Below are 15,022 nucleotides of genomic sequence, written 5' to 3' on the forward strand. Positions count from 1 at the left end.
AGTTGGGGTGTGCCAGAATCATGGTGCACAGAAATATACAGTGAAGTCAGACACTGATATTAAATAGCAGTATTTAATACCTAGTAGTAATGTTGTACTAATAAAGTATTAGCTAGTAGTAATTTAAATGTACAAAGTTACAGTCTCTAAAAGATAATTTAAAATAAATTTCAGCCTTATTTAATATTAAATTTTCCTTTTCCCCAAATTATTGTCTTTAATATGTTGCATCTAATCCAAAAGAAACATCTTGTGTCCTACTAAGAAGAAACAATCTACCTGTGAATAAAGAGTTCTGTCTTTTTGAGCTGCCTTATGTGTCAGATCTTACAGTTTTAGTTTAAATAAACATAACTCTTTTAACAAAACCTAATAACCTTTCTTACGAATTTTTAAAACCTAATTGCAAGTTCATAGGGTTTTCAGATATTTTCTTTGGAAAACCTAGTTTGCAGTATGTACTTTTTCTTTAGGCATTTCAAGATTGCATTATTTTTCAAGTATAGCTGATAACTTCTACAGAATTTGCAGCACTTCCTTGTATTAGACATATCCTCTTTAGTATACAGACCTGTTTTATCAGTCTGAACCCGAAGTATCTGCATTTGCAGTTTATATTTGCTTTGCTAAAAGAGCAAATCCTTGCTTTAAAATACCGAGTCTCAGTATTAAAATATGAATTATAGCTATAAAGCTTACTTAGATAATTTTATTTTTACTAATATCGCAGGCAGCAAAATGATTATTTATTTAGTGCCATATTACTGTGTTGTATACAGCACCGGCAGGTAAAATTTATGGTAAAATGTCAATGCACATGCCAGAGATCTGCTGTACATAACACTTCTCACCGGCCATGTTCTGTTGAATAGTGGGACAGCATTTTTATTCGAAATAAAGCAAACCAAGATGACCTCCATAGATGAGCAGCAGAAGCAGGCACTTGATCTGTCTTCCCAGTGCTTCTCTGTGCATCCTGCCAGGAACACTGGAAAAATTTCACTCGTTACACCTAAGGACCACTTCAACATAATAGGTACAAAGTATTTCATTCCTGCTGCCACAAGTAGTGCAATTATCAGAAAGGGATTGGGAAGCACAAGGACTGGATGTGAGGACTCTTCAAAGTGGATTAGTAATGTGGGTGGCAATCAAAGAAATGATTTAGCACTTCAGGGATTGTGTAATTACCATGAGCATAAATTGTGCTGCTTCCATATTATATATATATAAATATATATAAAATAAAATAATAAAAAGAGAGTAAAAATTATTAATGTTTTATAAATTCCAGAAGACAACATGAAAGAAAAGACCAGCAAACATAGAAAGCTTGGGGTTTTTTTTTCTTCTTTCCCTGAGGTTTCGATCAGATTTTCCTTGCCTTGTCATAGCTGATATAAAAATAATTATTAATATACTTAACTTTAAAGTAAATTTTCCATGGCTTTTTTTATTGGCATGCTGACTAAATTACATGCTTTGTAGGGAAACCAAAAACTAGAATAAAGCTTCAAAGGCTAAATATCAACAATTTGTTTCAAGGAGTGAATCATTTTTACTTTATCTTTGGCTGGAAATTTGCAGTAGCTGTGCTGAATCTTGACTGCAGTTCTCTACCCTGAGTGACTGAGGTAGGGAATTTCCCCCAGCACTGCAGACCACTTGGTTTTGCAAATCTATTTGGAGATACCCTTTGCATCAATGTAGTCTATTATGTCACTCCAGTTTCCTGCTGTAGTGCAGCTATTGATTTACTCTGAAACAGTTACCCCCTTCAAAACTGCTGCAAGTATCTGATGTACAGATTTCCTGATTCTTTTCTGTAGGGCTGATTAATGACAGAAATACTAGATTTGAGAACAGAAGACTTCCTAAATCTTAAAGACATCTTAAAGATGTTAGATAAACATTTTTAAGGTTCAGCAAACAGACTATGCTTTTCAGTGCAAACATCTGCAAACTCTGCTCTTTCACCTTTGTTCCCTATGCAACCTTAGTTTATGGTATTTGGTTTTGGTGTCTCTTTTTTTTTTACTTGAAGGCAGTCAGAAAGCTTTATTCAAGCTCTGAAATAAGTGATTTTTATTAAATTCAGCTGTAACTATAAAGTAATCAACCATCTATGTAAACATATAACATTACATTGAATTTTTTTAAACAGCTGTCTTGGCAATGCTCATGTTATGATGATGTGAATATCAGAATTATTGCTAAATCATTTAATTATATTTTTTATAAAGAAAAAAAAAACAAGCACACACTTTTTTTTCATTTTTTTTTTCCCAAGGGATCAGATTTAGGTATCTAACTAAGGGAACAAAAGTTTTGACTTCATTGTATTCTTATTAGCATATTGTATCAGGCCAAAGCCATGCAGAGCTGCGACTCAATAAACTCTTATAACATTCTGACATGTATAATGTATCTAGAACCAAGGATGAGATAAAACTCCTTATTTTTATATTTCCCTTGTACATATGAAGCATTTTGTTTAAAGAAAATTGAAAAAAAGTGTTGTCCATAAATATTAAGATAGAATATTCATGACTTTTAATTAAATTTCTTAAATATGTTGAGATGCAGTGTGAGCAGAAGTAATTTAAGTTGGAGCAACTAATAATTAAAAGGCAACCAAGTATTTATTTCAAACCTGTATGGTCCATAGCAATTACTTTACCTTAGCAAAGTTTGGCTGATTCATTACTATTATTTATTAGCTGTGTAAGCTCACCATGGGCTATCTCCTGTTATGTATTCTGCTTGGTACACCCAGATGGGAAAAAGTCAAATTGAGTCTTAAGAAGCATTCACTATGATCAGTATTACAACATCTCTTTTTGTTCTCATTCTTGGAGCAGTGTCTACAGCACACTTACTTCCAGATGTAGCCAGCAGTTCACTAGGTGAGCAAGGGGGAGAAGGCAGCTTAACCATTTTAAGAACTGCCAACTAAAGAACTTATATAACCTTTTAATAACAATCATAATTGTCAGTAATTGTTTCTAATCAGCAAATAATTCAACTTAATGCCAAAACAAAAACTGTTTCTTTCAATGAAACCGTATCAACAGAAGGGGTATTTCAGGCATATCTGCCTTAGTATTTTTTCACTTTAAAAAGCAGACGATGCTATCAATTAATCTAAAATTTTCTTTGAACTTTGTATTCATTCAAACTTTTAATTAGAATGAAACTTAATGGACTGTGCAGTTTTGAGTCATGTTTTGAAGCCAAAAGGACTGGTTAGAAATATGTCTACTAAGCTAAATCCTCCAGTTCTGTTCAGCTCTGTTGAAACTTTTTAAAATAAAGTGTCCAGCAGGCTTGGAATTAGTATTTCCAGATTAATGTAAATTCATTGCACATTTCATTTGGGTTTAAATGTGGCTTTGGAGCTGTAACAGAAATCGTCCCCCAATAATAAAATATGGAGGCCATCTAGACTCAATTATTTCACTAATAAAATCCTTTCAATCAAAAATTCCATCAGCCCAACATCTGGTCTCCAAAAAGATCTATTGGCTGTTGTTGAGGAACATCTTTCTGGTTTCAGAACAAAAAGATGTTAAACATTCTCTTTAAAGAACAAAAACAAAAAGATGTTAAACGAGTCTCTTTTGTACTGTCAGGGGAAAAGGAAGGATGATGATTAATACTCAGTATAGTGGGGTGGCTTATTTAAAATTAGAGAAGTAATCCAGTGTTTAAGACTGGAGTTAACACAAATTACGGTAGAGTTGTTTACCAGCTTCTCAGACAATTCTTTTGGATGTTCTAAATATTTTAAGTCCTTTTTCAGGCCTATAATGCTATGAGGACTTTTTTTTTTCTTCCTAATAGCTATTTTAATGTATCCAAAGACTGTACCTAACAAGCTGTTTATGTGATTAGTGTGGCATTTTTTTGTAATTATACAGGGTAACTTTCAGCCTCCATGGTGAGCTTTGTAGTTTGGGGATGCACATACTTTAAGGTAAACTTCTTCATGCTGTTGACATTAGTAGTTAAGAACTTAGACAAATATTTAGCATTCATTTAAATTAGTATGATGCCTGATTAGGCAAATCACTGTATTTTTAGTAATTATAAACCAATGTTTATAGTAAAGGTTGTTCTATAGGGACTAAAATGTCTAATATCTTATGATAGTGCATTTTCAGCTGTTTCACAGTGTATTTATTCAGAAAACACTAGAAGTTAATGAGAATGCACATGCATGTCAGCATGCAGCCATTTTCAATTTTGTTACCTGTTTTGGGAGAGAAGAGAAATAGTAAGCAACAGCTTCTGAAATATTGATTTAGAAAGATTCATTTGATTCAGAAGACATACCAAAGTCTCACATCTCTAATATTCTCTGGCCTCTTCGTATTAAAAAAGTCCACTGCTAAGGAGTGTTACTTAAACATGTACATAAAAGTTTCACATGAAATGTCTTATTATTCTTTTTTTTACAGGGAAGCCTTTTTACTTCTGTTTATGTATGCATTTAAGAATTAAATACTGATTAACAATTTGTCTTTTAAATTTCCTGATTTATGTCAATGAATTAAAAAACTATATGCAAAGATAGTTGACCAAGTGCATATTTACCATGTCCAGGTTCATCCTTTTCAATGTTTTTTCTTTTCTTATTGAATAGCATAAAAATAGAATATGCAGTCTTTGTGTTTCCATAAAAGTAATTTATAATTCCACAAATTTAGGAAAAATGTACAAACTGCAAATAATAAACTAGTTGTACACTCTCCTGATTATAGTGAGATAAGATCAACATTATATTTCAGTTCCCCAGAAAAGAAAATTAGCATGATTCCTATTACTTTCATGAGTTTCACAGAATATATCTCACTGCCCAACCTAAACTTGAAGACTACCCAGAAAAAAACCCAACCCTGAAACTCCCCAAAAACTGTAATAGACGTCAGTATAAAAATAAAGGGAAAACTGCCTATTTCCCATTAAGTTGACATTTCTTTGTGAGTCATATGAAATTAAGCTTTCTTTATATTTTATTATGTAGTCCTCATTCATTTATCCAATACTTAAAAGCTCTTCTTTCTAGCTTTGAGTCTTTTGTTGATGTTCAGAACAAGATTGCCAGATTCACTTGCTGCTCTTGGGCTCTGCTCTTGAGCAGCTCTCAGTTAACACTGCGGCCCGTAGAAATATACATTGTACTTGTTATTTTAAATGCACTGGTTGATTTGCTGCTTCTACAGTTTTCGTGACGACATCATTCTGGACAAAAGAGGGGTGCAAAGGAAAGTCACGTCTGATAACTCAAGGTGAGAGTTATTTTTTAGTGTGGAGCCTGAGTTGCAGTTTGTCTTTCAGCCTGGGTTATGAGCTGCTTGTAAAATCATTGCATTCCCTTACCAGTGTTAAGACAAGTATCGTTTCTCTGTATCTAGATCTGACATAAAAACAGATTAAATGCCTTTACTGTTGTGAAATTAGTTACTTTCCTATATTGCTAAGTACGTGATGCTGTATTTCAGTGGAGGCGTAAATAAAATCTGTTTCCATTCATAAGGACTGATGTCTTATTTTAGCTAATATTTTTAGAACAGCTATTTTTTTATTGCAAATTGTCCTGGTTTGGTCAAATATACTTTGATCTTGCTTTTCTAGAAAAGGATTTGTTTGGTTGGGGTTTCTACTTTAATTTCTCAAGTTTCTGTTTATCATCACTTTATCAAGGTTCTTGTGTGTGTGACAGGAATTATGATTGTACAATTCTTTGTGGTATGAATACCTGCTTTACACCTGCCTTCACCTCTGTCTCTGATCTAAGCAGTGTCTCCAGGCTTCATACACAGGATACACAGATGAATTACCGTGGTTGTTATGTTCTTAAAGGAGAACACAGAGTGCAGCTTACTGCCTTTTCTGTTTACTTTTGTACTTTTTCTTGGAAAAGAAGCCTTTTTCTTTTCATATTTTGAATGTGAGCTTCCCAGTTTGCTTTCCCTGAAATGCTAAGTCATCATGACGAGCTTTCATGGCCTTTTTAGATTACCAAGAGTACATCATATTATTAAATTTCCATTTATATGTTTACATCCAGCCTAGCTTGGTGAAAGCTCTTGAAGCAGAGAAAAACGTGTTATTTTGCTTGTCTGTAAAATATCTCAAATACCTATGGCATTCTCTAAAGGTCTGGATTTTGCTGGTAAGTGGGAAGTACCTCTGATTACTTAGCAAATAATAAACAAACAAACACATGAAAGCTTCACACATCTTCCTAAGGCTAAAGTGGTGCTATAAGAATAGATTTGATTTGTTGAGTTATTTAGATTCCAAGAGGAAATATTTTGGGTCTGTACATGTGTTAACAGACTTTGAATAATTACTTGGTTCAGCTAGAGAAATCCAACTCTGTCACCACTGAGCGCCTAATAGTGTCATCCAGTAATGACCCAGAAAGGAGGCAGGAATGAGCTGATATCCTGATTCATGCAGGAGTGTCACACCGAATCCTATAGAGTTTTAAGCCTCAGGATACTGCTGGCAGGAGAGAAGTAGGCATCTGTGCAAAGCTCAAATCCGGTTAATGGCTAAATAGCTCCTCAGGCTATAAAGGGATGTCTCCCCCATGCCGGTGCATGTGAATCAAGTCCTATTATATTCCAGAACTGAAAAATGGACAGATTCTGTACAACTGGAGCAGTGCTTTTGTTTCTTAATATTCTCTCTCTTGCACAGCATTTCCATATTGTGAAATTGAAGCCATTTTTTAAAACACTTTTTTTTTATTTTTATTTTTTTTAACTACATCACTTTTCCCGGTGTTAGCCACCAGTTCTCTGTTATAACAGTAAATAAAATCACAACTGGTGGTGGGAATGAATCTGGACAAATAATATGTCAGAGCCATTTCATGCTGGTTTTATTTTTTACAAATGAGTGACAAAAACTTCCAGAGTGTACTATGCATTTACCGGCAAGAGATAAACTCTGTAATCATTTAAATTCAAAGACAGTTAATAAAGGACTTCCTTGTTACTTTTAGAACATTTTTTCACAGTCTGAAGGACAGTTCGAATGGATGCTAATTTTCTCACCACCAAGGTCTGCTGCCATCTTATGACACTTGTGCTGCATAATTACAGCTGCATCTTCTCAGAACCACTGGAATACCACCTTCAGTTTATCCCTTTCAAAATAAAGTATTGTTTCTCTAGAATTACATTATATGGAGTACATCTATATTATGTAGTGAGGAACAAGGGTGATTTTTTTGTACATGAGACCTAAAGCAAAGAAGCCATCATTTGGGAATGGTTCTGAAGAAAAAAAAACCTAAAAAGAAAGTGATGAGAATTCTGTCCATGGCTTAAAATAACATTAAAATGCATTTTTGTTATTTTATTTTCTTCTTTATTGGAGTTTGGTATTGGAAATTGTGAGTGAATTTTATTAATGTAAGGAGGATTTAGTATATTATTTGGATGATCTCCATTAGATTTATCCATACTGAATTGTACAATAATCATATCAGTGGGCCATGGCTGTCTTTCTTCTCACTTGTGCTATGTTAATATCTAAGGCCTTGTATGAGGGGGCATTCATGGTAGGAAATTAAGGAAAATTAAAAATAGGTTTTGTGGCAATAAACCAATTGCAAAATAAACTATTTTTTATTCTTGGCATTTTAGTATAGCTGTTATTAAACAGTGTGAATAAACCAAATATCACCTAGTATTATCTAATAACGTAACATAGGACAATGTACTGACATTTGTACAAGCTATCCATTGCTCCTGTGTGGAGTATCCTTGCAGATATGTTTCCTTTCTCTCTTGCCTGGAGCTGTTTAACGGCACTTTTTTTGTTTTCTTCTGTGCCAAGGATATATCAATATGTTCTATACTTATTATAGTTCATTAAAAGATTATATATTGTATTCCAGGAGAGGCTTCAATAGTATATTTAGGTCATATGTAGGCAGACCCTAATATTTATATAAATCCATGTAAAACTTTCAGAGGGGTGCTTGAATTTCAGGCTTATTGCCCAGAACATGAGTGTCTTTTCTTTGTTCCTTTAGATTCACTGTTTCATTTCAAGAGGTTCTTGCTACCTTGGTTTGCCATAACACCAACCTTACTTTACTTGATAAAGTAAGGAGATATTGTGCATTCTTTCTCCTGTAAACTCTTGTTCTTGCTATGAATTTTGCATTGTCTTAGTAAAGATGTGACTTATCTGCCAAGAATATTTGCAAGATTACTTGCATTCTACCCTGGAGGAGATGTTTGGGATCTGTTACCAGAGTTCAACTGTACCTTTCAACTTCTAGACTAATAATTAAAACAGTGATTATTTGGAGGAATTAATATCTGTCATTGAAAAGTATAATTTATCAGAGAAAAATCAAAATGCTAAAATAGAAATTGAAATGCAACAAAATATTGGGCTTTGAATAGTGAATAAATAAGTAGTTGTTTTGGCCTTGGATAGAAAAAGTATTGTAGATTTTTTTCAAAGATGTTCGAAAGCTCTCTTTCTGAATCATGGTTATCTGCGACATTAGCTGGTTTTGGGAGAAGGAAGGTACTAAACTGGATTTTTGAATACAAGTTTTTGTGAATTTTAGATTACACAACTCTTACTATAGTATGAGTAGTGGAAGCTAAAGTGCTTTTTAATTTTGTGGTGATTTTGCTTATGTTTTACCACATAAGTGAGTTACTTGTTTGCGTGAATAGAGTTGCTGTCTTCAGTAACTGATTTCACTTTTTTTTTTCAGTTAACATATGGCTTATACTCCTCAAAAACCAGCTTTTTTAGAAGTTAGTAGTATTAGCATCAAGATATTGAAAGCATTAAGTAGAAATGAAAGTCTTGGAAGGGTAATGATTAACTCAGCTACACAAGTGGAGGCATCTAGTTTCATTTCAGATCTATGTAGGTAACCAGCCCCTCCAGTTCTCCCTCCAGAATGTCACAGATCACCCATAAGAACCCTAAGCAATGGCACAAGGTTTTTATTCATGCACCAAAATTAGCTAGTAACTTTTCCGCTACTGATTATTTTATTTATATCCCTGTGAGGACATAAAGAATAAAAATCAGTTTTTAAATGCGTACTTACTTCCTTTGGTGTGTATAGTGTTCAATAGGTACTGAGTGAAATGCAGTTTTCAGGAAGAGCTTGTAATTGTTGCACTACAAATTTTTTGCTACCCAGTAGCAAAATCATTGGTTGCATATCCTATAAAAACCTGAGTAGAAAAAGGAGTCCAAAAGACTAGAAGAGATCTAACATTGTAGGAACTACAAATGGGAATATGGGAGGTAGAGGAAATCTTGATATAAAGTGCATGAGTTAATAAATGCTTGTAACTTTGGAAACCAAGCTACTATTTCTCTTTTCTTGCAGCAAGTGCTATTTTAGGATTTCATAAAGGGAGGTAATGCAGTCTAATGAAAGAGAGAAGTTGCTTCTCAATACTATATTGATGATAAAAATTTGTAAAGAAAGAGTGTGCCAAACAAAATTATAGGTGTATAAGATCACCTATACAGAGATGTATATTTAAATACAGACTGTGTGAAAGGTGAGAGCTAAAAGGTAATCTGCAAAAGATTTGGATTCAGAAGCTGCCATGTAGAAGCTAAAGTTAAATAATTCAGTCTCCTCCTGGACTGGAAGGCAAAGCATAATACTGAAGGATTACAGTTCACTTACAATGATATTGCCAAGTAAACCCTAGAGGGAAAGAAATGGAATTTCATTCCAAAGTTTTTAACATTATCTTTTTTTGTATTCGGGCGATGAGCTAACAAACTATCCAGCCCCATTCGTATTTTTGGTTTTATTGTTATTTTATTATGTTGGCAAGAAAAAAGTAACAATGGTCAAAAAAAATGTGGCTGCTTCATGTTCTGAGAAGGACAAAACTGATAGGGGAGTGTGCTTTTGTTTTCCTGTGCCTTTCCTGGGCAAGCTTTTCTCACCATTTTTGCTCTGGCTGTTGTGCAGGTGGTTGACCAGATTGACACTCTGACATCTGATCTGCAGCTGGAGGATGAGATGACAGACAGTTCTAAAACGGACACGCTCAACAGCAGCTCCAGCAGCACAACAGCTTCTAGCTTGGAGAAAGTCAAGTTACGGGGCAGCACACCGCTTATTAAGCCACCTGCACACCCCTCTGCTATCCTTACTGTGCTGAGGAAGCCAAATCCACCTCCTCCTCCACCACGGCTGACACCCGTTAAGTGTGACAAGCCCCCCCGGCTGCCTCCTTCGGCCAACCCTGTCAAGACTAATGGGACCCTGCTGCGAAACGGGGGCTTGCCAGTTGGGCCCAACCGCATCCCAAATGGAGATATATGCTGTACAACAGCCAATAATTTGGAGAAAGTTGCAATGCAGCCTCTGATGCACAGACCTGAGAGAGAGCGATGTCCTCAGCCTGGAGCAAGGGAACGGGTACGATTTAGTGAAAAAGTGCAGTACCATGGCTATTGCCCCGATTGTGATGTTCGGTATAACATTAAAAACAGGGAGGTGCACTTGCACAATGACCCTGCACATGCTATGGGAAAGCTGCCACACCAGTGCCCTCCTCTGCCACCTCCACCACCTCCACTGCCTGCATTTCCTCTGGAAAATGGAGGGTTGGGGTTAAGTCCCAGTAATAGCTTCCCTCCTCCAAGACCTGCAACTGTGCCTCCACAAACTGCACCAAAACCCCAGAAAACCATCCTGAGGAAATCAACTACAACAACAGTGTGATGTATGCCACTTGAAACAACTCTTTCTTTTCCTATATATAAACATAAATAGGTAATGAGCACTTTCTACTTGAGCAATAAAACGACCCAAGTGAAGTGGCATAAAAATCACATGGTAAGTACAGAGGAATACTTGTTGATGTTGTACTCACAAAAAATGTGGTTATGGCAAAGGATGCTGAAAAAAATATTTATGCTTTAAATTATAGGTTGTGAACATGTATTTCAGTTTCATTTGTGTACTGTAATATAAAAGACAGTGAAAAGAAAGTTCAGTTTGAAAATACTCGGTGATGGTTCATGATAGATTTCAAGCTGACATAAGGGAATAACCATTGCTCCTGGGTTTTGGGAGATTTCCTGTTTCTAACAAGTACCTTTTCAAATGTGATTTGATGAAGCAAAGTGGAGTACCAGATAACAAGTTTTGACTGAGTTCTAGCAAATGCATTTTTTCTCTACCTGACTGCTTGATCAAAGGCATTGTGTGTGGAGCAGTACAATAAGGAGGTAATCATCAAACTTTCAGGCAGTTCGATCTTTGATGGGGAAGTAAATAAATTGAAAGGTATGTTGACATGGCTTTGAAAAACTGAATTATCTTGCATTTTGTTTCTCACCCACTCAGTTGTGCCACAGCCAAGGTGAAGTACAGAGTTTTCAGGTGAACAGGGATAGTCCTATGAGGTTCCCCAGTCTCCCATTTCCATTGCTCCATCTGCAAAATGGTAGTAATATTTTATCTCACATGCGATTGTGATAGATTAAACCAACAAAGCTCAGTCTTAAATTTTTCATAAGGCTTTCGTCTGGTGCCTATATATTTCTTGAAGGCAAAGAAAATTGTGCTTAAGGTCTTCAGGGACATCCACTTAATTTATGTAAAGAGCTTTGAAGTTGAAAAGCTCTGTAAAATTACAAAGCATTAACATGCAAAACAAGATATTTTATATATTATCACATTTTGATGGTGAACCCAATTAATATTCTTACTACTTGAAAAAAATCCTCAGTGTTTTTAATTATTTTATGAAAGAACATTCTTTTATACTCACAAAGGGAATTGTTGGGACCTAAAATTAAAAACCATCCGATCAGTGATGAAAATCTGATAATAAATCTGTTATTTTCAAAAGTTGTGACAAATTAATCTCAAATGGCCAACAGCAGATGCTATATAAAAGATGTTTTTTTCAACTAAAATATAAAATGTACTGTATGGCAGAATGGACAAAGCAGATTTTTAATGTAAATTTCAGTTTATGTGCAATAATACATATGAAACTGGAAACAAATATTCCAGCCGTTTCATTATATACATTATAGTACATTTATAGTATTTAATCTCACTGAAGCATCAGCACTGACTTTTACTTGCTCAGCATGCTGCAGCTCGGGGCACGTAAACAACAGTTCAGGCCCATCTTTGGTAGCAGTTACATGATAGTTTTTTAAATTGGAAAAACTAGTAGGGAATTTATCACACTGGCCTGTTTTGTGATGGAGAAAAGCCTAAGAGAGAAAGTTTCTCAGTCATAATTTTGACAAAATATCTGTAATAGTCTTGGGATGGATCTGGAGAGCACATGCGAGTTAGCTTTCATGCCTCATCTCCAGTGATTTGACACATGGCTAGCTCATGTTGGTCAAAGACCTCTCTTCGTAGCTAAGACTGGAGCTGCTGCAATAAATGGACTTGATCAGGTATCCTGCTGCAGGAGAATTGTCACCAGTCCATTGCATAGTATATGTCAACCTGTGCAAGTCTCCTGCTGTTCTCTGTTTTTTCATGTTTATTCATGTATGGCAAAGTCCCCATTTTCCTACATACTTGGAGGGTTTTGTTAAGAAATTGCATCTTGCACTGTATCCATCAGCTGGGCTGCAATATTTCACCAGCATAAACAGAGGGACAATTTTAGGTTGCCCAGTGTTTTGTGATGCTGAATCTGTTAAAAATTTGGGGCAGTTTTCTTACTGTTGAGATAATCAATTTCCTGTCAGGTTATAAAAATGAAGTAAAAATCTCTCATGCAGGTATGACCAAGAGGAACTTAGAACCTTTAATACTTTGCAGGACTTTTTTTTCGAAAAAAAAATGGTATTACAGGACTATGTATCTGGTTTCTTGGTATAAAAATATTTTTTACAGATAGATGGAAAAAAGTCAATTCTGATCCAGTAAAAGCAATAGAACATAAATGACCACTGATAGCAAACTACAGTGTGCTCTGAACAGTGGGTAAGAACAGGACAATTTTCCTGCCTTGCTTGGGGAAGATAGAAAGCAGAACTCCAGAAATTCCTCTATCTTCTCCTCAAGAGTTTTTTTTTCTTTCATCCTGAAATATTTGATGTATATACTAGGACTGTTTGAGGAACTGAGCACAGTCTGCCTCACTGTTGCTTGTAAATTATGTTCATAATAAGAAATTATATCTTTATATGAGTTTTCTCAACTCAGATCTGTCCCTTGATGTTGTTTGCCTGATCTTGTGGCTGATTTCTGTGCAATTTTGCAAGCAATAACAGAAGAAATAATTTACTTGAGGCAGGAAATGTAATAGGTAAATTAAAAAAAAAACAAACAAAAAACTTCAAACAAATCTGTTTAAGTATATTCTTCAGCAGTGCTTGCATGATGATGACTACATTAAACTCAGAGCTTATTTTTCTTTATGTAGGATTATTATTATTACTTCTAATTTTCAACACTTTAAGCATAAGAGAGCAAGAAGACAGCCAGTCAGTGGCAGAATTCTTCATAGAAATGTGTGTTTCCTTTTCAGCTCAATGTTGTTTTTGCTATGTAAAAGTTATTAGTGCATGTCAGTTACTTTCCTGGATAAATTAGTATGTGAAAAAACAATCGTGATGATAAAACCTTTCAGTATATACATCTAATGGCTCCAGAATGTTTTGGGTTTCATTTTTTCCAAATACAGTTGTGACTGTGTACGGGAACTACAAATTATATAATCTTCTGTCACCAAGGAGTAACTAACATACTGTAATTTGAATGGATGACTGGTTTCCTGTAGTTTCACAGTTTCAATGTGATTACGTGGTCCAACCTTAGAATTTTATTTTTTTTGCTTCAGATCTGTGTGAGACAAAACATTTGTGTTTAGCAGTCACTAAGATGAACTACAGTTAACATCAGTAAAAGCTGACCTTTGAAACAAAGCCAGTGTACTTTCCTTGCACCCACTGCAAAAGGATTGGTTACAGAATCTTTCTGGTACTACATAAACAGTTCTACGTACATCTGTATGTTACAGTTATGTCCTTGTTTATAAAAAAGATTCCACAATGACAGCCACTCTGGTCAGAGTTAGATTTGCAAATATCTGATATAAGGAAATAATGATGGATTGAAGGTAACACAAAGAAAAAAAAAAAGACAAAACAACCAACCTTGCTGGTTCTCACAATATCATGTATTTACTCTTAAGAGAAAACTATATATCAGTTATTTCTCCACGGTGTATAACAAGACATGTGAAGAAAAATGCTTATGCTACTATGTAGTAATCGTTACAGATGAAAATGCGCTTCTTTTGTATTGGATAGTACTATATCTCTGTACTGGTGAAATGTTTGAAGGACACGACTGAAGACAACTTCAAAGCTTATCTATATCTGTGTGGACTAGCTGGACTAGCTTCCTCATACTGTGTTACACCAGTCCAGTGGAATCAGTACAAAAAATGAACAGATTAAGTGAATTTTGTTTTGCTTGCTTTCCTTCTTTTATTTTGGGCTATAAGAGATTATGGGCCTTTCTGTATTTGTAAAAAAAATGTTGTTTGTTTTTTTTTTTTTTATTTAAGGCATGGAACATGCATATGCTTGTAAAATGACTCTAGCACAGTGGGAACAGTGGGTATAGCAGACACAGAATCAGAAAAAGTAGAATCAGGCCATTCTTTCTATGCTGAAAGCACCAAAATTAATCTGTATTTGAAAACCGTCTCCATTCACAACAGAAATTTTGAAGTACAGAGGTATTGAAGAATGTTCATAAATAAATTTGTTGAAACCTTAACTTTTACTACATTACCTAGAAAGGAAAGTATTTGAAATGCATCTCTCACTGCCTAAATAAAAGTATAAATGTCACTTTTGTTGTTTAGGATGTAACTGAAAAAAATGAGTGATATCTTCATTAAAAGTGAGTTCTAGTGCTTAGAACTGAAGGTAGAGAAATAAGGAAATCTATATGCCATTCAGTAGGACTTTCAGAATCAGCAGGAGGGGAATTTTATTA

General features: G+C 34.9%; 1 protein-coding gene across 1 annotated transcript in view; it reads left to right on the forward strand.

The window, feature by feature from the left end:
- PRR16 (proline rich 16) overlaps positions 1 to 15,022 on the forward strand; it is a 145,206-nt gene that overhangs the window by 92,616 nt on the left and 37,568 nt on the right. Inside the window, exon 2 of the mRNA XM_034072937.1 lies at positions 9,995 to 10,867. Within this exon, the coding sequence (XP_033928828.1) occupies positions 9,995 to 10,753 (759 nt within the window). The 3' untranslated portion in view covers positions 10,754 to 10,867. The remainder of the gene's footprint in view (positions 1 to 9,994; positions 10,868 to 15,022) is intronic.

The sequence above is a fragment of the Melopsittacus undulatus genome, chromosome Z (genome assembly GCF_012275295.1).
Source record: "Melopsittacus undulatus isolate bMelUnd1 chromosome Z, bMelUnd1.mat.Z, whole genome shotgun sequence".
NCBI lineage: Eukaryota > Metazoa > Chordata > Aves > Psittaciformes > Psittaculidae > Melopsittacus > Melopsittacus undulatus.